The sequence below is a fragment of the Panthera pardus genome, unplaced genomic scaffold, assembly GCF_024362965.1.
Source record: "Panthera pardus isolate Hobbes unplaced genomic scaffold, ASM2436296v1 HiC_scaffold_2, whole genome shotgun sequence".
NCBI lineage: Eukaryota > Metazoa > Chordata > Mammalia > Carnivora > Felidae > Panthera > Panthera pardus.
Genome location: NW_026526765.1, coordinates 92405617 through 92427836, shown reverse-complemented (window position 1 = coordinate 92427836; position 22220 = coordinate 92405617). Strand labels below are relative to the sequence as shown.

General features: G+C 34.7%; 1 protein-coding gene across 5 annotated transcripts in view; it reads left to right on the top strand.

Moving 5' to 3' along the window:
- Positions 1 to 22220, top strand: part of XRCC4 (X-ray repair cross complementing 4) — a 299005-nt gene that overhangs the window by 117230 nt on the left and 159555 nt on the right. For all 5 annotated transcript variants that reach the window (XR_002083907.2, XR_002083906.2, XM_019462848.2 and 2 more), the window contains exon 7: positions 18292 to 18436. Coding sequence is in view for 3 of the 5 variants with exons in the window: in XM_019462848.2 (XP_019318393.2) it covers positions 18292 to 18436 (145 nt within the window). In the remaining 2 variants the exon portion in view is untranslated. The remainder of the gene's footprint in view (positions 1 to 18291; positions 18437 to 22220) is intronic.

The following is a 22220-nucleotide window of genomic DNA, read 5'->3' as shown; positions in this document are numbered from 1 at the left end:
GTCCTATACTGACTGTTGTCCACTGTTGAAAACCAATAAATTCTTGTTGAGAAGTTGAAAACATCTTTAACATGAGTTTTGATAAAATTAAATCCAGCTTTCTAGAGGTTGCTTTCTGCTGAGGTCGGTTTTACATATTCATACTAACAGTGCTGTTTTGAAGAAGTTAAACATTGCTATATATTAGCAACATATCAAAGATAAGTCACACCAGCTTGAAACATTAATGTAAAATACTTTATAAAAGCCCCATCCTGAGAAGGAGCAGCATGTTAAAATCACTTGGGTTGGGAAAAGTGTTCTGAGAATGGTTCTAACATTAAAGAAAGTTTGTTTTCTTAGCTTTTGATGTCCTCGGGTAACAAAATCAACATTCTTCTGTATTTAATGAAAATAGGTTTTGAAATAGCAACAGGTGTTTTGGTAATAAAAAACTATTCATGGCTTAAATCATTAGGGTCCCTTATTTTCTTTATTATAATTACTGAAACAAGAGATTTTGAAATTAATCTGTTGCCATATAGACTTGAAGAAGGAAGTCTAGGAAGTGGCCTTATTAATTTTTAGACTTACCCTGGTTAGTGTAACAATTTAGAGTTAGTAGATTTTAAAATAATTTATTGTCTAAAAACAAAACAGAAACATGTGGTTACTAGAAACCTAGGAATATAATTTTATTGGCATCATAGAAGTAACACATTAATACATATAAGGCAAATGAGGAAAAGTTAGTGACAAATTATTTTGTGAATAATTGTGTAAGATTTTTTCATGACTATAAACATGTGAGTTTATTTAAATTTTCAGTTTTAAAATGTTCATTTGATATCTGCATTAAGGAAGAATAATTATTTATCTAGAAAATGAATATAGATGAAGTAAATAATTATTTGAAAGACATTTTAAAATATATCATTTGATCAGAGAAGAAAAAATACAAATTAATTTTAGATAACAGTTTGGTTAAAATTTCCTTCTTTTCACCCTCTCTTTCCCTCTCTCTCTCCCCTCTTTATCCTCTCTCTCTCTCTCTCTCTCTCTCTCTTCCTACCTGTTTTCTTTTTCTATTTAAAAACAAATTTAGATCTAATATTATTGTATATTATTGTGATCTAAAGAAGAAAATTTGAGGCTAGGTCTCCCAAAGTAGTGACATAGTTCTTAGTTATCTGGATAACTCAGACATTTCAGTTACTTTTCTGAGAGATGACATTTGTTTATCTGGATACTTGTCTCTATACCCTCATTTTCTATAGCTTTAGAGTCATGGTAGTAAGATGTATTCATACCACCCTCTTGCCCAACCTTGATCGTTTATGATTGAATTGCTTACTGCTTAGTTGTACTCTTTCTGCTTCCCTCAATTTAGGATTCAAGCCAGTTGTTGGCATGTCATGATGGGCTTGATATCTAAGCTACTGTTAGCCAAGGTCTAGCTCTTGGGAAGGTCTTAAACCTTGCATGATTATATTTAGTGTTATTGTTAGATACGTTTTGGCAACATACAATGTTTTACAAAATTTTTAATTGCCACCTAACCCTGTTAAAAAAAGGTACCACATGTTCAAGGGCAGTGATTTTTTTTAATCTATGTATTTTCCATTTAATTGTTGTTTCTGTATTATTATACCTTTATGAGTAGAGCTTGTGTCTATTAATTTTTTAAAGGGCAGTTTTATAAAATTTTATAAAGAGGAGGTATCTAAATTATTACAGTTGGCATCAAAGATGATATCCAAAAGAATGTGGGTATTCTTTTTTTGTTTCTATTGACTCAGTCCCTGAATCACAAAGTTAGGCAAAAATTTTGTGCTGATTCCACTCTAAGAAAATAACATCAGTTTTACTCAGAATGATTTATGAACTCATTAAATTTACCTTTTTCCTCTGCAATTCAAATTGGTCAAATAAATCCAACGGCAATTATGGAGACAGTGAGTTTAAAACATGTTACATAGGCATCCACAACAATCCTGTGACCTCCAGGAAGTGTGTTATTTGTCTATTGAATACTGATTCTTGAAGATCCCTGTTTTTTCCCTTCATGTTTCTGTATTTTCTCAATCAAGTTATTTATCCTAGTTTCTTCCCAGTTATTTTTTACCCCTATTTTTGGTCTTAGTTAGCAATAGTGCTTCTCACTTTTATTTAGAACACTTATAGTTTTTTATTTTCCGATTTATTTATAGACATGTATGTGTATAGGTATAGATCTATTTGTCTATGTGAACACACTTACAGACATTTTTTTCTGCTTCTGTATTTTCCCAGCTGTGTTATGATAACTTCTCCTGTGTAACTGTGTTTTTTGGCTAAGATATCTGGTAACCATTATTTACAAATAATATACTCCTTTATACAAGGTCAGAATATTCTCCACAAGAGCATTTTAAATGACAACTCTAATTTAATGTATTAGGCTTTGAATTCAGTGTTTGCTTTATAATGAATATTATTGGCTTCTTTTTTTTTTAGAAGTTATGTTTATGGATAAACAAATCAGTCAAACTTATGTTATTTTTGTTTAAGTTTGTATTTAATTACAAAAGTTTTGCCGTCTTTTAGATTTTATTTTATTTATAAAATCTTCAGTATTTCTCTTCCTATTTTCTTTTTTTTTTTTTAATTTTTTTTTTAAGTTTATTTATTTTTGAGACAGAGAGAGACAGGCATGAACGGGGGAGGGTCAGAGAGAGAGGGAGACACAGAATCGGAAGCAGGCTCCAGGCTCTGAGCCATCAGCCCAGAGCCCGACGCGGGGCTCGAACTCACGGACTGCGAGATCGTGACCTGAGCTGAAGTCGGACGCTTAACCGACTGAGCCACCCAGGCGCCCCTCTTGCTATTTTCATTTAAAAATATTTTGAATACCAGCAGTATGGTAGGCAATATGATGGACCTTTTTTCCTAAATTTCAGTTAATTATGGAATAATTATAAATACCAAAATGCGGGGATACATGTAGCACCTACTTCATTGGAAAGACTTTTCTTATATTGGTAGCCTTATCTTTTTTCCCATCTTATACAAAATTATGTCTAAAAATTCTAGCTCTTTATAGTAACAGTTTGTCCATTTTAACTTATGACGAAGCATTATGGTAAATGTATAGGTGAAAAAACTTATAAATTTCAGGGAGAGTAAGATGATAATTCTGTGAGGCCTACTATGCTGTGATATCCCCACTTCCCATTTCATGATTAAAATACCTTAATTAAAATTGGGGCACCTGGGTGGCTCAGTTGAGCCTCGGTTGAGCATCTGACTTTGGCTCAGGTCATGATCTTGTGGTTCACAAGTTTGAGCCCTGCACTGGGCTCTGTGCTGACAGCTCAGAGCCTGGAGCCTGCTTCAGATTCTGTGTCTCCCGTTCCCTCTGTCCCTCCCCGACCTCCCTCTCTCTTTCTCTCTCTCTCTTTCTCTAAAAAATAAACATTAAAAAAATTAAAATACTTTAAAAATTGAAATTTGGACTTATTAGTCATTCAAAAATGAATTATACTACAGTAGCCTTTTATATACATGTTATATATTAATGTAAAGATTGTATATTTATTAATATATATTTAATTTAACCTTCCTTAACTGTATTTTCTAGGCAAATATAATTTTACCAGGAGTTAAAAACTTTTATTTTTAAATAGTTCTGCCACTTGCCTATTATTCCACTTAACAAATGTATGTCCATCAGTAATGAAAGGAATCCAGCCTGACAAGAGTTAATATCAGTAGGAAAAACTTATGAACAAGTGTGAGTAACTTTAAGGTGTGAGGCTGTTGACAAAGAAATGGTAAGCACTACTTAGGTAGCCAAGCAAGTAAGGTGATATCTTCATCCATGAAAGAAAACAATGAAAAATTAATTGAGAACCATAGAAAAATCTGCCTAGGGAAGCATTAGAGGAACTGATACATCTTCCACAGAAGATTAAAATGAGGGCATCTTTTGGGATGAGCACTGGGTTTTGTATGGAAACTAATTTGCAATAAATTTCATATATTGAGAAAAATAAATAAAATAAAATAAAATAAAATAAAATAAAATAAAATAAAATAAAATAATGACTTTAAACCAGGAGAGCTAGCAAGTCAAATGTTTCCATATTGATGATGTGTTTAGGTTATTGAAGGCCTTGAGTAATTTTTTTTTCAAAATACAATGTCTCTACAAAACTGCACACCATGGTAGTTATGAAATATTTATGGACAAATATACAGAATTATATACACTACATATGACTGTATTTAATGGAACTTAAGGAATCTTTAAGGGTAGCTTTGATTAATTGTGATTGTTTGCCATGTGCACTGACTGTACAATAAGATTCAACCCCACTGTATATATGGCTCCCTAGGAGACCCAAAACAGTTTTTCCAGACTTCATTTTTCTAAGTCTGTGACCTTCCCACTCTATACTACAGTGATAAGAGTAGTAAAAGATACTATGGGAACCCAGAGGAGGAACATTTAACCGAGACGTCTGAGGCTTCCTAACGTAGTATCTTTTCTGAGATAACAAGGATGGGTGAGAGCCAGTTGAATGATAGATGGAAAACACTATATCTTAAGAAAATTGTATGTGCAAAATCCAAGGAGGGAGTGAGTGAGTGAGTGAGTGAGAGAGAGAGAGAGAGAGAGAGAGAATGATAGATGCATCAGGCAAAATTCAGTAAGACTGTAAAAGTTAGTTGAACCAAGAGAAGAAAGAGATATTAAGTACATTAGAGAGTTTTACCTTTGCTTTCAAGGCATTGAAAAAGCACATGACTTGATTAGATTTGCAGTTTTAGAAAAATTCCCCTTGATGTTTTCTAGGGAATGAATTGTAACCACTTTGGCTATTTATAAGATATAGCAATAATCTAGGGAAAGGATTGTGGAATACTCCGGATGCAGAGAATTATTGGACAACTTTAAGAACCTTTTACAAGGTGCTGATAGGATGTGCAAGATGAAGTTTTGGAAGGCATCAAGTAGGATTCCCAGTTTGGTTTTTGGCAAGTTATGGGATAGTGGCATTTTACAGGCTTTTCCAACAGTGATTGCTAAATAAGATTCATAAATAGATCTAATGGAAACTGTATATTCATAATAAACTGTAATAAATTCCCACTGTTACTTTTGTCAAATCAATGCTTAAAATTATTTTGATGTTGTTTGTCTAATTTTGAGTATTAAGGTTAAAGGATATACAATAATTTGTTTTAGAATAAAAACATTACAGAGTTTTTATTGGAAAATAAAAAATCTACAAACAAAAATTCCTTAAGTTGCCCATTAAAAACAAAAGTTTGGGGTGCCTGGGTGGCTCAGTTGGCTGAGTGTCCAACTTGAGCTCAGGTCATGATCTTGCAGTCCATGAGTTTAAGCCCTCTGTCTGGCTCTGTGCTGACAGCTCAGAGCCGGGAGCCTGCCTTAGATTGTGTGTCTCCCTCTTTCTCTCTGCCCCTTTCCCGCTCACACTGTGTCTCTCTGTCTCTCAAAATTAAATAACATGTTTAAAACAATTAAAAACAAATAAAAACAAAAGTTTAATGTAAAGAAAAGCATGTGGATGTTTGGAAATAAAGTTTCTGAAGAAAAGCTTTCTTGTTTGCGCAAGACATGTAACCCAATATGCACCTTAAAGTGCCTAAAAATGGCCTTAGAGTACATTTAGTTTTTCTTATCAAATTCAGATAATATAAGATAATAAGTTTTAAAAAGCATCGTGAATTATAGAATCAGGGCTTTGTTTTGCCTTTTTTTTTCTCTTTTTGTATAGTTGACACACAATGTTACATTAGTTTCAGGTGTACAACACAGTGATTTGACAAGTTTATACCTTATGCTGTGTTCACCACAAGTGCAGCTACTATCTGCCCTATTACATCGCTATTATAATATCATTGACTGTGTTTCTTATGCTGTGCTTTTTATTCTTGTGACTTAACAGATATATCATTTGCAAATATCTTCTTCCATTCTGTAGGTTTTTTTGTTTTATTGATAGTTTCTTTTCAAATGCAAAAGCTTTTTTTTATTTTTTAATTTAATCCAAATAGTCCATTTTTGCTTATGTTTCCCTTGCCTTAGAAGTATCCAGAAAAATGTTGCTGTGGCCAGTGGCAGAGAAATTACTGCCTACATTCTCCTTTAGGATTTTTGTGGTTTCAGATCTCACATCTAGGTCTTTAATCTAATGTAAACTTATTTTTATATATAGTGTTAAAAGTTGTCCAGTTTCATTCCTTTACATGTAGCTCTCCTGTTCTCCCAGAACCATGTATTTTAGGGCATTTTTTATACCACAGGTAACTGTTTGGTCTTACTTCTTCAAACCTAATTTTACATATTAAAACAAAAACCTTTACAGAATTACCTATAGCCATTTTGTCAGTGATTAACTGTAAGGTTTAGGATCCTTCTGAAGTATTTTATTAACTCAGTATAAACATTATCTTAGTTATTTGACTATTTGGCAGAGAATTTTTTTTTTAATCCTTAGTAAAAGTATTGCTTTAATCACATTTGGTTTGAAGGCTAGTTGGGACATGTGTAGCATTGCAGATCTTTTTGAAAATCTTTGCACAGTTTTCAAGGGAAGCCTCTGAAATTTAGCCTCATATTTGCCTCTTTACAGACCACTATGAGATCGCTAAATTATATCACAAAGGCATTAATCTTATTACACAGGGGTTTAAAGAAATGCAAATAAAATAGACTACTTTTTCTTAATGTATCAAAATTATTCTAAAATTTTCAAAGATTAAACAGATATTGGCAAAATAAAATGGAAAAGTACATCATGTCATGTAACCTCAGTCAAGTCCTTCCTGCTAAAAAAGAAAAGGTCTGTGACTTAAAAGTCACAAAGAAAGTGTCTGTCACCTAAAAGAGAAGGTCTTTAGGTGACATAAGATGATTCTTATCTACCTAGTTTACCATATAATTATGCAGCTCTTCACTTTTGCCACATTTTATTTTTTATTTTGATGTAAAGAAAGCACGCGTGCAAGCAGGAGAGGGGTAGAGAGACAGAGAGAGAGAGAGACACCCACCCAAGGGCCCCAACTTTTGCCACTTTAATCCTATTCTGATTTTGACTTGCTAGTTAAACTAGTGATCTTGTCCTCCTTCTAACCAAGTTACCCGGAGTCTGGTAATACATTATTTAAAACAGGGGCACCTGGCTTGCTCAGTTGGTTAAGCATGCAACTCATGCTTTCAGCTCAGGTCATGATCTTATGGTTCATGAGATAGAGCCCTAGATGGGGCTGTGCACTGGCCGCGTGGAGCCTGCTTGGGATTCTCTCGTGCTCTCTGCCCCTTCCCTGCTCTTGCTTTCTCTCTGTCTGAAAATTAAAAAAAAATTTTTTTTAAAATACATTATTTAAAACAAAACAAAACTGAAAGATTTCATATATCATTTCTCTAAAACGGGTTTATGTTTCATTTTGTATCCAAAGTTTTCATTCATATTACCTCAATGAAATCCTAATAAGCTCTGTAAAAAATCTAGGTTTTATTAAAAGTTGACCAAAATTTTAAAAAATGAAAATTTTAAAAACCTTTCAATCTCTATGAATAAAATGTTAAAAATTGCCTTACATTGACAGCAAACCATACCTGTCTCATGTACAACAATGAAAGCTTTATGTTCAGTCCAAACATTTCATGACACAGGTCACAGGCAGAGGCCACTTTACAAAGCTGTTGAAAGCTTAAAAATTGTAGTTTTGTTTTCAGAAAACTCATTAACCATTAGAACTGCTTTCCAGTGTTTGTTATTTTTAACTACCAAATGATATAAATTGAAAGCTAATGTTGCTGTTTCATAAACTGCTTTTCCTCACTGATATTTTCCTTTTCTTTCTTTTTTTTTAAATTTTTTTAACGTTTATTTATTTTTGAGACAGAGAGAGACAGAGCATGAACAGGGGAGGGTCAGAGAGAGAGACACACAGAATCTGAAACAGGCTCCAGGCTCTGAGCTGTCAGCACAGAGCCCGACGCAGGGCTTGAACTCACGAACTGCGAGATCATGACCTGAGCCGAAGTCGGACGCTTAACCGACTGAGCCACCCAGGCGCCCCAATATTTTCTTTTTCTTAATGTTAACTAGACTAGTTGCAGCTCACATAGCTAAACAGTAGTATAGTATTTTACATGGATTCAAAATAATTTTTAAGAAGTTATTTGTTAACTTCGTTAGTGTTTAAGCATTTATATCAGTTAATCAACTAATATTCATTGAGGGATTACTGTGTGTTTAGAACCCAGCTAGTCTGTCTTATAACAACAGTGAATAAGATAAACAACCCCTGCCTTCATAGAGCTTACAAATATTAGATAAATTATTATAGCATGATGAAATCTAAGAGTGTTGTGGCACCATACAAAGGACTGTCCAAAAGGTGATGGTATAACTTCAGTTTAGAAATGCTGTTTGAGTTGACCCTTACAGATGCTTAAAACTTAATTTTTATTTAAAAAAATTTTTTAACGTTTTCTTTTTTAATATGAAATTTATTGTAAAATTGGTTTCCATGCAACACCCAGTGCTCATCCCAACAGGTGTGCCCGCTTCAATACCCATCACCCACTCTCCCCTCCTTCCCACCCCCCATCAACCCTCAGTTCTCAGTTTTTAAGAGTCTCTTATGGTTTGGCTCCCTCCCTCTCTCTTTTTTTTTTTCTTTCTTCCCCTCCCCCATGGTCTTTTGTTAAGTTTCTCATGATCCACATAATAATGAAAACATATGGTATCTGTCTTTCTCTGTATGACTTATTTCACTTAGCATAACACTCTCCGGTTCCATCCACGTTGCTACAAAAACCATATTTCATTCTTTCTCATTGCCACGTAGTATTCGATTGTGTATATAAACCACAATTTCTTTATCCATTCATCAGTTGATGGACATTTAGGCTCTTTCCATAATTTGGCTATTGTTGAGAGTGCTGCTATAAACATTGGGGTACAAGTGCCCCTATGCATCAGTACTCCTGTATCCCTTGGGTAAATTCCTAGCAGTGCTACTCTGCTGGGTCATAGAGTAGGTCTATTTTTAATTTTTTGAAGAACCTCCACACTGTTTTCCAGAGCGGCTGCACCAGTTTGCATTCCCACCAGCAGTGCAAGAGGGTTCCCATTTCTCCGCATCCTCTCCAAAATCTATCGTCTCCTGATTTGTTCATTTTAGTCACTGTGACTGGAGTGACGTGGTATCTGAGTTTGGTTTTGATTTATATTTCCCTGATGAGGAGCGACGTTGAACATCTTTTCACGCCCCTGTTGGCCATCTGCATGTCTTCTTTAGAGAAGTGTCTATTCGTGTTTTCTGCCCATTTCTTCACTGGATTATTTGGGTTTTTTTGGGTGTGGAGTTTGGTGAGCTCTGTATAGATTTTGGATACTAGCCCTTTGTGCGATATGTCATTTGCAAATATCTTTTCCCATTCTGTTGGTTGCCTTTTAGTTTTATTGATTGTTTCCTTTGCAGTGCAGAAGCTTTTTATCTTCATGAGGTCCCAATAGTTCATTTTTGCTTTTAATTCCCTTGCCTTTGGAGATGTGTCAAGTAAGAAATTGCTGCAGCTGAGGTCAGAGAGGTGTTTTCCAGTTTTCTCCTCTAGGGTTTTGATGGTTTCCTATCTCACATTCAGGTCCTTTATCCATTTTGAGTTTATTTTTTGTGAATGGTGTAAGAAAGTGGTCTAGTTTCATCCTTCTGCATGTTGCTGTCCAGTTCTCCCAGCACCATTTGTTGAAGAGACTGTCTTTCTTCCACTGGATATTCTTTCCTGCTTTGTCAAAGATTAGTTGGCCATACTTTTGTGGGTCCAATTCTGGAGTCTCTATTCTATTCCATTGGTGTATGTGTCTGTTTTTGTGCCAATACCATGCTGTCTTGATGATTACAGCTTTGTAGTAGAGGCTAGAGTCTGGGATTGTGATGCCTTCCGCTTTGGTTTTCTCCTTCAATATTACTTTGGCTATTTGGGGTCTTTTGTGGTCCCACACAAATTTTAGGATTGCTTGTTTTAGCTTCAAGAAGAAGGCTGGTGCAATTTTGATTGGGATTGCATTGAAGGTGTAGATTGCTTTGGGTAGTATTGACATTTTAACAATATTTATTCCTCCAATCCATGAGCACAGAATGTTTTTCCATTTGTTTATATTTTCAATTTCCTTCATAAGCTTTCTATAGTTTTCAGCATACCAATCTTTTACATCTTTGGTTAGGTTTATTCCTAGGTATTTTATGATTCTTGGTGCAATTGTGAATGGGATTAATTTCTTTATTTGTCTTTCTGTTGCTTCATTATTAGTATATAAGAATGCAACTGATTTCTGTACATTAATTTTGTATCCTGCAACTTTGCTGAATTCATGTATCAGTTCTGGCAGACTTTTGGTGCAGTCTATTGGGTTTTCCATGTATAATATAATATCTGCAAAAAGTGAAAGCTTGACTTCATCTTTGCCAATTTTGATGCCTTTGATTTCCTTTTGTTGTCTGATTGCTGATGCTAGAACTTCCAACACTATGTTAAACAACAGCAGTGAGAGTGGACATCCCTGTCATGTTCCTGATCACAGGGGGAAAGCTCTCAGTTTTTCCCCATTGAGGATGATATTAGCTGTGGGCTTTTCATAAATGGCTTTTATGATGTTTAAGTATGTTCCTTCTATCCTGACTTTCTCAAGGGTTTTTATTAAGAAAGATGCTGAATTTTGTCAAATGCTTTTTCTGTATCGATTGACAGGATCATATGGTTCTTTTTTTCTTTTATTAATGTGATGTATCACGTTGATTGATCTGCGAATGTTGAACCAACCCTGCATCCCAGGAATGAATCCCACTTGATCATGAAGAATAATTCTTTTTATATGCTGTTGAATTCGATTTGCTAGCATCTTATTGAGAATTTTTGCATCCGTGTTCATCAGGGATATTGGCCTGTAGTTCTCTTTTTCTGCTGGGTCTCTGGTTTAGGAATCAAAGTAATGCTGGCTTCATAGAATGAGTCTGGAAGCTTTCCTTCCCTTTCTATTTTTTGGAAAAGCTTGAGAAGGATTGGTATTATCTCTGCTTTAAATTAACTTTTATTTATTTTTGAGGGAGAGAGGGTGAGAGAGCCAGCTCAAGTGTGGGAAGGGCAGAGAAAGAGGGAGGCCCAGAATCAGAAGCAGGCCTCAGGCTCTGAGCTGTCAGCACAGAGACTGATGTGGGGCTCAAACCCATGAACCGGGAGGTCATGACCTTAGCCGAAGTTGGACTCAACCAGCTGAGCCACCCAGGCACCCCAAAACTTAATTTTAAAACCCAATCTTTTCTTGTCAGTTTACTCAAAGTGAGCTAGCCTTTTAAATTTTCTCTTGGGAAGTCTACCTCAGAGCCATCTGGTACTGATGATTATGCTTTCAAAAGAAATATTCATATAAGAAGAAAAGTAATGTGAGAAATTAAGTTATAATTAGTGCTTAATAATGAAAAAGAAAAATCTTCAAAGATTAATTTGGAAAAAATAGTAAAAGGTTGGAAAGCTGCACCTTAGAACTTTTAAAGTAGTTCCTTTATAATTGCTTATGTGACTTATGGTTTTCTTGCAAATAGTAGTGTTCTTCCTCTCTACCTAACTGTAATCTTTTTGAATACCTGGTAGTGGTATCTTTTGGATAGTCCTTGACACATAGAAAACACTTAATAAATATGTGTTGAATAAAGTAAAGGAATGACTGAATCTTTAAGATTTAAAGAAATGAGTTCATTCAGTTTTTTAAACAATCACATTGTTTTGTAGGTGCAGAACAATACTTAATATATTCAAATTATCATTTTTTTTTTTTTTTTTTTTTTGCTGTGAATACTTCTGGAGTCTGTACTTTATCTTTAGTAGCCCACCCTGCCTCTGACATTGAGAGTATTGGATTTCCAAAGATGACCTCTTCCATTACCCCAATGTCAGTAGGTATTTGTCATTAAGTCTCACTTCCAGCTGTGCCGGCTAAAAGAGGAGGCTGGTTTTTGGAAAAGTATTTATATGTGGACACACACACAGACACACACACACTCTTTTAAGTGTTTAGTGTGATGTTAATTATCAGTTTACTTGGTGATTATTGATTAATAAGTTAAACCATTGACCTTTTGTGTAAGGTGGTCATCATTTATTCAGATTAGATTGTGAAAACTGGGTAGCAACTGATTACAGATTTGAAAAAGGGCTCTTTGATGAATGGTGAGGGAAAATAATGTTTGCTTCTTTGGTCAGATTAGAAATTTACTACCTCAAGATAGGCCACTTTAAGATACTGGTCATTGAAGAATGGTGTGACCTACCTTATCTCAGCTTCTTTTTTACTTATCTTTATACCTGTCAGTAAGAGAAACTACAGAAACATGAAGTAGCCCAAGTCACTGGTTGGTTGTTTTCCCTAGTGAAAGAAATAGTGTTTTTTGAAGTTTCAGATTTACATAGGGTAGTATCTTAAGGTTTGGATTTTGGGGTTTCCTCTCAATATTTTATGTGTTTTGAAATACAACAAAATGACTTATTGAATGTAAACACAATAAATATTTGTGAAATGAGTAAATGAATAAAATAGTGAAAGCAGCCACAGCAGACTGGCTACCGTATATTTATAACAGATAATAGTTCTATGACAATTGGGTAATTTTGAATTTAGAAAACCATAAATTCATCTTACTTTGGTTTTTTTTCTTTTATGTCTCTCTTAAGCTATGGATGATAGCCTAAAAGTTCCTCAGAGTCATCTAAATTAATCTCAACTTGATCTTTTATGAGGACATACAAATTTTGTTAAAAATATTTAAATACTGGTATTTATAAACTAAATAAAAATTTATAAAAATTTATAAAGCATCTTATCTCATTTAGTCATGTCAGAAATCATGTTTAAAATATGCTTGTCATCTTAGGAATTTAAATTCCGTAATATGGTCAAAGTAAATGCAGCAGTAGAGACCCAGACCCAGATCTTCTGATTGTACTTTTCCTTACACCTCATCTAAAGGGCCGTAAATGAGTAAGTTTTGATTTAAAAATAAAATATACAGGGTTCAAGTTTTCACATTTCTTATTATAACAGTATTTTTTTTTTTTTTTTACTTCTTAAAATTTACATCCAAATTAGCATACAGTGAAACAATGATTTCAGGATCATTATAACACTAGTGGGTGATACATTAGGGATATAGCAAAGTGTAAGGCATGGCCATTGGCTGGAGGGTGTTCATGATCTAACTGAAGAAACAAGAGGTATCCACAAAAAGAGTAACAGTATATGACAGTGTGTGTGTAGTGAAGTGTGTGTGAAACTTACAGAGAAAGGAGAGATTGCTGTGGATCGGAGCTACTAGCCTGACCGAAGTGACCGAAATGGGCTGTGCTGGAAGGGAGTACACAGTTGAGCAGGTAGTTTACCAGGTAAATTTATGAGATTTATGCAGATGGCTGGCAGTTTAGCCAACAGTGTCCTTTCGTCTGGACATCGAGACATGGAGAGTACCCAGGGAAGCCAACACTGCCTCTCATGTCTGAACTACTCCTGCCAAACTCCTGCAGTTCTTCTGTCAGATGAGAAGAAGTGTGGCTTTCTCTGGAGCCACCTTTCACAATAACAAGGCTTGTGTAAAGATTCTCCATTTTCTGGATTCAGTGAACCTAATGGGAACTTGAAATTCATCCCACAGCTCTGCCCATCAGTGTTTCAGCTGTAGTAAGTTCATTGGCAATAGTTCTTTTTTTTCTTTTCTTTTGTTTTCTCTTTGAAACAAAATCCTGGAAATGGTGAAAGACAAATTGTCATGATAGAGGCTGATGATAATAGTAGAAACTGAGAATTCTGGAGGTGAAATCTCAGGGGGAAAAAAACATTCAATATTAAATTCATACTTCTCTGCCTAGATTTGAAAGGTAGCAAATTTATTTAGCGTATTTATTTAGGATCTCCTTTTTCCCTCCCCTCCTTCCTTGCTGTCCATACTTATCCAGTCATTTTCTGCATCTTTCATGGACACTACTCCAACTAGACCACATTTCTTCTCGTTATCTTTGAACATTTGCCATTTTTGTCCATCTCTCTTCAAGTTATTTTTCATATGTAAAATAAGTGTATACAATCTGGTAAAGTTAGTAAGAATTGATTTTTTCCTTAAAAATGGAATGCATGGGGCGCCTGGGTGGCTCAGTTGGTTAAGCGGCCGACTTCGGCTCAGGTCATGATCTCGCGGTCCGTGAGTTCAAGCCCCGCATCAGGCTCTGCGCTGACAGCTCAGAGCCTGGAGCCTGTTTCAGATTCTGTGTCTCCCTCTCTCTGACCCTTCCCCATTCATGCTCTGTCTCTCTCTGTCTCAAAAATAAATAAACCTTAAAAAAAAAAAAATTAAAAAAAAAAATGGAATGCAGTACTTGAAAGTGAAAACTTCAGTTGTTGCCCTTAGTAAGGTTATGAATAATACAGATTTGGAAGTCCCATATTTGACTTCATTTGTGTGTGTGTGTGTGTGTGTGTGTATACCAGGGGCGCCTTGGGTGGCTCAGTCAGTTAAGCATCCAACTTCTGCTCAGATTATGATATTGTAGTCTCTGGGTTCAAGCCCCGCATCAGGCTCTGTGCCAGCTCAGAGCCTGGAGCCTTCTTCAGATTGTGTCTCCCTCTGTCTCTGCCCCTCCCCCACTTGCACTCTGTCTCTCTCTCTCTCTCTCTCCTTAAAAAATAAATAAACATTAAAAAAAATTCAACACTTAGGTACCAGGTGTGGAACTTGTGCCTTTTCTTTCTGGTTTCTGGCATTGATGGAGAGGAAAGAATAGAATGGAACCTTTTCCCTTTCATTAAAGACTATGTAAACATTACCAGAACTTTATTTTATTTTACTATTTTTTATTTTATTTATTTCTTATTTATTTTTTTATATGTGAGAGAGACAGAGAGACAGAGCACAAGCAGGGGAGAGGCAGAGAGATGGAGACAGAATCTGAAGCAGGCTCCAGGCTCTGAGCAGTCAGCACAGAGCCCGACGTGAGGCTTGAACCCATCAACCGTGATATCATGACCTGAGACAAAGTCAGACACTTAACCGACCGAGCCACCCAGGTGCCCCAACCAAAACTTTATTTTAAAGGAATATATGAATTAAGAAAATCTATTATAATACAGTTTTCTATTACATGTGTAGAATAAACTGAAGGAAAACTGTTTCCCATAGTAAAAAAACAAAACCAAAAAAGATATATTCCGTTTAAATAGTAATTAACTTACATGCTAGCCCTTTTCCCTCATGACCACATTATAGATAGCCTACCCTGTAATTTTCAAGAAAAAGGAATAAAAACGGTGCGGTGAACTGACCAGAAACACTTGGTTATACACAACTTTTAGGTTCTTTGTGGTAAATAATGAAAGATATTAAGAAGATTGAAGTATGAGGATAATAGTAAATTATCAGATTAAGTTCCCCCCAACACACATAAATTTCTCAATATTTACTAACAAATAAGCACAAAATAATTTATGAACTGGTTATATAAACTTGAAGAAATTCCAGCTGTCTGTCTTTTTAGGGGTCTCAGTCACATTCTCATATAAGAAGATTACTTTTGGCAAATACAGTGATTCCTGAGGCAAGAGTGATGATTCTTTCTGATATCAGGTGACCACAATTGTCCAGAGTTCACAAGTGGACCCAGAACCACTTAAAAATTTAGCAGAGAGTATCATCTCCAAGGTTAAACAGACCTCAGTGGATTAAACTCTCTTCATAAAGTAGTGGAGAGTACCTCTAAAATATTTTGGTCAATTTGTGTATCTGGAATACATCTAATTTCACTCATGAGAGCCTATATGCAATCTTCCTCTTGCTTGTTTTGGTGCCTTGTGTTCACCAAGTGATACACATTTTTGTCATTCGGTATGTTAATTAATAAACTATTATTCATTTATATACAAATAACAAAAGTGCCTCTAGTAGCTCCCTCAAGTGTATGGGCTTTGAATCCCAACAATCTGCTCCTGAGCTGTGCATCTTTCAGTAGATGCTAGCAGCACCAGGGCTATAGCTCACCCTAACAACCCACATTTAATACGCATTGTATTTTAAAGTAAATCCTAAAGTTTATAACATAGTGTAACCATATTGCATGTAAAACATCCTCTTTGGTGCCAGTGTGTTAAGTCATTATTGGCAGTTTTGATTTGAATATCAGAACTTCTTGGTAATTTTTTTTTAATTTTACCTTAACATTTTAATTTAAACAAATTTAATATTATTACCTTCTGGATGTCCAACATGTCATTAAATGCAATCTTTTTTCATTTTTCAAGTCTATCAACAGTTGAAATAACTCTGACACTCTTACTAGATTTGTTCATAGACAAGTCTGTACTTTGTTTATTGCTTATGTGACTTGAGTAAATCCTAGGTGAGAGCAAACTGGGAAAGAAATCAGGAAACCAGGTATCTTCCATAGTCCTCTCATAGCCTAATAAATTAAGGAAGTTACTCAGCTTGTGTTCAGAGAAACTCCCTTTGTTGTCTATTCTTCTCTAACTCATTTGTAGGGATTAGTAAAATAAAGTATAAGAAACCTAGTGGAAATTCTGTGCCGTAATAACTTACACAGCTTCAGATTGTTATTCAGTTAATATTTATCAAGGAATACTTTATCCATTAGGGAGGAATATGTTTTAGTTGTTATGTGATAAAATATCACCTCAAAGGCTGTGTGAGGTCAAGTTACTTAAGCTCTCTAAAGCTGTGGTTTCTTTATAAGTAAGATGAAGGTAACAGTATTAAGTTCTAGCGAAGTGTCTACCGATACGTTCTGAAAAATAGTAGGCGTTTTAAGAACACAAATAAAAACAAAACACTTTCAAGAGAGTGGTCAACAACGTTCAAGTAATTTCAGGCCACTCAGAGAAGCATGGGGTACACCAAGTGAGAACTCAAAATACAGACTTTTCTTCTAGAATATGATACATGTGTGCCTGATAAACCACTCATTCTGCAGAATTGTGCACTGAAAATGAGCTTATGGGGGAAATTAATTTTAGGCATACCACTCAAAACCTATGCAGCTTTACATTGTTGTTGTTAGTTCTTTGGTTACAAACCTAATGAAAATATTAACTCCACTAACTCTCTGCCAACATTTTCACCTAACATCACAGTCAACTAACCATTTGCATCACATTTCCCCTCAAATCAAGGAGATGGCAGTTACTGAGTGCATTTGATTCCAGTACTTTTCATCAAAATTGAACATCTGATTCAAGCTACAGGGAGAAACATGTTCACAGCTTCTTTCTTGAACAGAAAGCTTAACTGTTGTAAAGTGTAGGGTTCTTGAATCCACTAAACTAGCCCCTATGTATACTAAAGGAATTGACCTGTACAGGATTTTTAGCCGCTCATTTGCACTTTTTTAGGACTTTACACGTTGTTAAGACTTTCTCTTTAATTGGGATGAAAACTTGCTTCTGATCACTATAAAATGTCAACATGCTAGAAGAAAATCCTATGAAGCAGCAAGATACCCAAAGTCTAAATTACGTTGATATTGTTCATTATTTACCAATGGCAAAGGGGCTCTTTTATATAAATATGTATTAGAATGGAGTATACTATATTAGATGAAAGAATTCTGAACTTCCCTAAAGCTCTTTGGAACTAAGTTGTTTATAGAGAATAAAGAATATAAATCAAACATGTTTCTTTTCTTGCTTCTGTTTCAGGTGTATAAGTACTTTTAGGGGTAGTTTAATGGGTTAGCTTCAGTAGAGACATTTGTTTGAGTTTTCTTACATTTCTCTTGTGCTTATCCCCCACGGTTGGCTGAAGAGTATGAAATTATCTCTGGATCACTAGCAAAAGTCCCCATTCCTGTTCATAATTACTGTTTACTATCAATTTGATTTATCCTATTCCTATAGTAGTGTTTTCCCCCCAGACGCCTTTTAGAGGTGCCTCTAAGGCACTTCTATCTAATTCCAGCACTGAGAGATCAAACTGCCTATCATGTATTTGGGAAGGTTGTTGTGCAAGATAGGCAGAGACCGTTTTGATCAAGTTATTCCATGTATACAGTAAACTTTATGTTTTATATTAAAGTATTACAATCTAGCTGGTTCGCTTTACCAAATCTTCATGAATTAAAACAAAAAAAGGAGTTGTGCCATATTTTAATTGTGCCACTTCATATCAGTGCTAAAGCAGCAAGTTCTTACAAATTATATGCATAATTTCATTGGGTCACATTTTCATATCATTTTATTTTAGCTACTTCTAGAGATGATTCCATCATTTCAAGTCCTGATGTCACTGATATTGCACCAAGTAGAAAGAGGAGGCAGCGGATGCAAAAAAATCTTGGAACAGAACCTAAAATGGCTTCTCAGGTGACTCAGCCTCAAGAAAAGGAAAAGTAAGTAATTTTATTTATTTATTCATTGCCACATGATGAGATATTATTTTAAAAATCTAATACCTGATCTCAAGAATTTTATTTACTTAAAAATCTGAATTTACTTAAGGCTGTTTTTAAACAACAAAAATTATAATTTTGGAAATTGTAAAATGTTCAAATCAGTGTCTTTTCTCAGGTATTTGGTTAATTCCTATTAATATTGAAAGCAGAAGTGCTAAAAATATAATCAAAATGTTTTTTCTTGTGGTTTTTATAGATCAATTAGAAATGGCATGTAGACACTAAAAATATTAGAATCCAGCTTGTGTTCAGTAGTGTTTCAATCTGATTTACTGCTTTAAGCAGACTCATATAGCATTTGAATTAGCTACCTGATTTGGTTATGCTTGGAGTTTTTTCAAGGGCAATGTCTCTTCCTAGTCATCTCTATCTCTCTATTAAAATTTTGATTACATGCTTTATTTTTACAGATTTTCACTCTTTCATTCAGATACCCTCTTTTGATAAGCATCCCAATTTAGTTGTAGTGAATTGAGGAGTTGGGATAATTAACATTTTATTTCAGCAAAATAGCATTTATAAAGAATAATTATCAGTTGAATCCTAAATGAATGTACCAATCATTTGTGTATCTCTCTATCTCTATCTCTATCTCTATGCCCTGAGAGTTTATTTCTTTTTCCCTAAACTTTTTATTAATTTAGCAAATAGTTAATGAACAATAGCCATATGACAAATGATATTACAGATCAGTGGTTTCACAGTGTGGAATGATGACCCCCTAGGGCAGTCCCCAAGCTCATCTCTTCTTCAGTTCCATACCTGTGTGAAGCCAGTCTCTTCATATATTTCACTTAGAATAACATGTCACATCTGATTAAATGTGGAAGCTTAGGAGAATCCAACTCTTTTCATTCAGGCCAGCCATGAAACAGATTTACAAAGTATAAACATAGCCCTCACAAGATTTTTTGTTGAAATATAATGATCTTTCATAAAGAATATCATATTCATGTTGACATATACTAGGTTTATTTTTTTTTTAATGAATTAATAAAGATTTAAAAATGTTCTGGGTTTTTAATTTTGAATATGATAAATATAATACATATAAACAAAAGCTCTTGAGATTCTCAAGAACTTTCAAAAGTGGAAAAGTTTTTTTTTTTTTACACTTTTAAAAGTATAAAAGTTTTTGTTCCTGAGAGCAAAAAGTTTTAGAGTTTTGTGGTAGACATTGAGGATGCCAAGACAGACACAGTCCAAGCCTTCAGGAAACTGACAGCCTGACAGAAGGGAGTTTTTGAGTTTATGGTATAAAAGTAAGCATTGTACAGTTAAGAGTGAAATTGTTTTGTTTGTCTATTTATCATTGGGTTTTTATTCTCTCCACCATTGGCCTGATTTACTGGTATTGAAAATGCATTAGGTCTTTATACCCTTATGTCTCCAGACAATACATACAGAAACCCAGTGTACATTAAACTCTTACTGGTTTGTACTCAGCTTCTGAATTTATTCATTAGCTCATAAACCTCTGGCTTCATAGAATTCAAAGGTATTGTATTATCTCTTTTATTTATCATCATTATTATTATTATTATTATTATTTTGAGAGAGAGAGAGAGAGAGAGCATGAGCCGGGGAGGGGGCAGAAGGAGAGGGAGAGAGAATCTTAAGCAGGCTCTACAGTCAATGTGGAGCCCAATGTGGGACTTGATTTCACAACTGTGAGATCACCGCCTAAGCTGAAATCAAAGAGTCAGACGCTTAAGCAACTGAGCCACCCATGTATTATTTCTTTTAAATAATGAACCAAAAATATTTCCAATTTGCAAATATTAGAGTAGCCAGACTATTCCTATAGATCATTATAGGAAAAAATAAAATTACAAGCAGTTTGAAGTATTCAAGCTCTGTACTTCATTCAGTCACTCTGTAGGCAAATGAGCAATGAGTATCAGTTGTGTGCTAGACAGAAACTAGATGTTGGGGATTCAGGAGAGTAGAAAACAGCCTCTGTCTTCATGGAACTTTTGATTCAGTTGTTTTGTCTGATGAAGATTTCAGGGTCTGGGGGAAGAATGAAATGTACTGGTTTTATGTTAGAGAGCTGCACCTTAGTTCTTTTCATTCTGCGTGTGAAGCATATACAAGGTTTTGAGGTTACTAACATTTTCTGATTACATGATATTGCTTGAACAGGTTTCCAGTACACATGGTACAGAGATGAAAGAAGTTTAGATCTGAATCAAGACTAAATATGTTATTTAGGATTTTTAATAAAGGCAATGTGTTTGCTTCTACCAATTATATGCAATTCATGTGTTCCTTTTCTATATTTTGATAATCATGTTAGTACTTATTTTGTATATTTTCACTACTTTAAAAGTTGATATAAAACCATATCAGCTTCTTTGAATTGTCTGCTAATTTTATTACTTTGGACCTTAAGGCTCAACTGGTCCTAGGAAGAAATGGAAAACATATGTTAGATGTCAGGAAGAATTTTAAAGATTGAAGAAAATTTAGTGTAACACTTATCAATCAGATGTTGAGTGGTTGATACCCTGCTCTACAATTCCTCTTGCTCTGCCCAAGTAAAGCAGAGAGAAAAAGTATATATTTTGTTATTTAATTTTATTTTTTTATACATTTGGGTTTTTTTTTTTCCATTTTGAATACAGAAGACAAATTTTATGGCTCTTAAAGTTGAAAGTGCTCTTTCTTTCCCATTTTTTTTTAATCAAAAACAGTAGAAAGCTTCAATGAAACAAAACAAACAAAACAAAAAACAAGCTATTAACTGTAAAGAAAACTTAAAATAACTCATTCTCAAATAGTGATGATTAACCCTTATTTTATGTTTTTATTTTTAAAAAAATTTTTTTTTAACATTTATTTATTTTTGAGACAGAGAGAGACAGAGCATGAATGGGGGAGGGTCAGAGAGAGAGGGAGACACAGAATCTGAAACAGGCTCCAGGCTCTGAGCAGTCAGCACAGAGCCCGACGCGGGGCTCGAACTCACATACCGCGAGATCGTGACCTGAGCCGAAGTCAGACGCTTAACCAACTGAGCCACTCAGGCGCCCCATATGTTTTTAAATTAAAACTACTACCTAAGTTAAAATTACCACTTCCTAATGCTGTCTTATTCACTCATAAGGAACTAGGTTATACTTTTTAACCATGAACACAACTTAAATATGATACACAAGTAACATATTCTGACTTTCTAATATTGCCATGCTGGTGAAATGGGATTAGAGACCACATCCATTAGTTCCAAAGATACCTCTCTAACACAGATCAAACGTAGATCTCAGATTTCACATAAAATGCCCTAAAACCACTCCCACTTAGGATATAACTTAAAAATTTTGAGTATAATTCTAAAGATTCCAATCTAGAACCTTAAGGCTGGTGTTATCCCCTCACTCTGTTCTTGCAGTCACAAGATTAATTGTGTATATTCCTGTTTCTCAGTAGATTATAAGCCCCTTCAGGCAGTGGACCAAGCATGGGCTTTGCAACAAAATATTGGTTGTACTTCTCTGGAAAAATAATTATATAAGTCTGTGTCTGAGTTGTTTTCATCTGTAAGAAGGGTAAATTAACATCTACCTTGTAGGGTTTGTGTAAGATGTAAATGAGAGGTCACATATAAAAAATTTATCACAATTCTTATATATTTTGTATCTCTCTCTTCTCTCATACCTTGCCACTATACCAATGACAATATCACAATAAATGCTTAAATAAGTTTAAAAGTTACCAT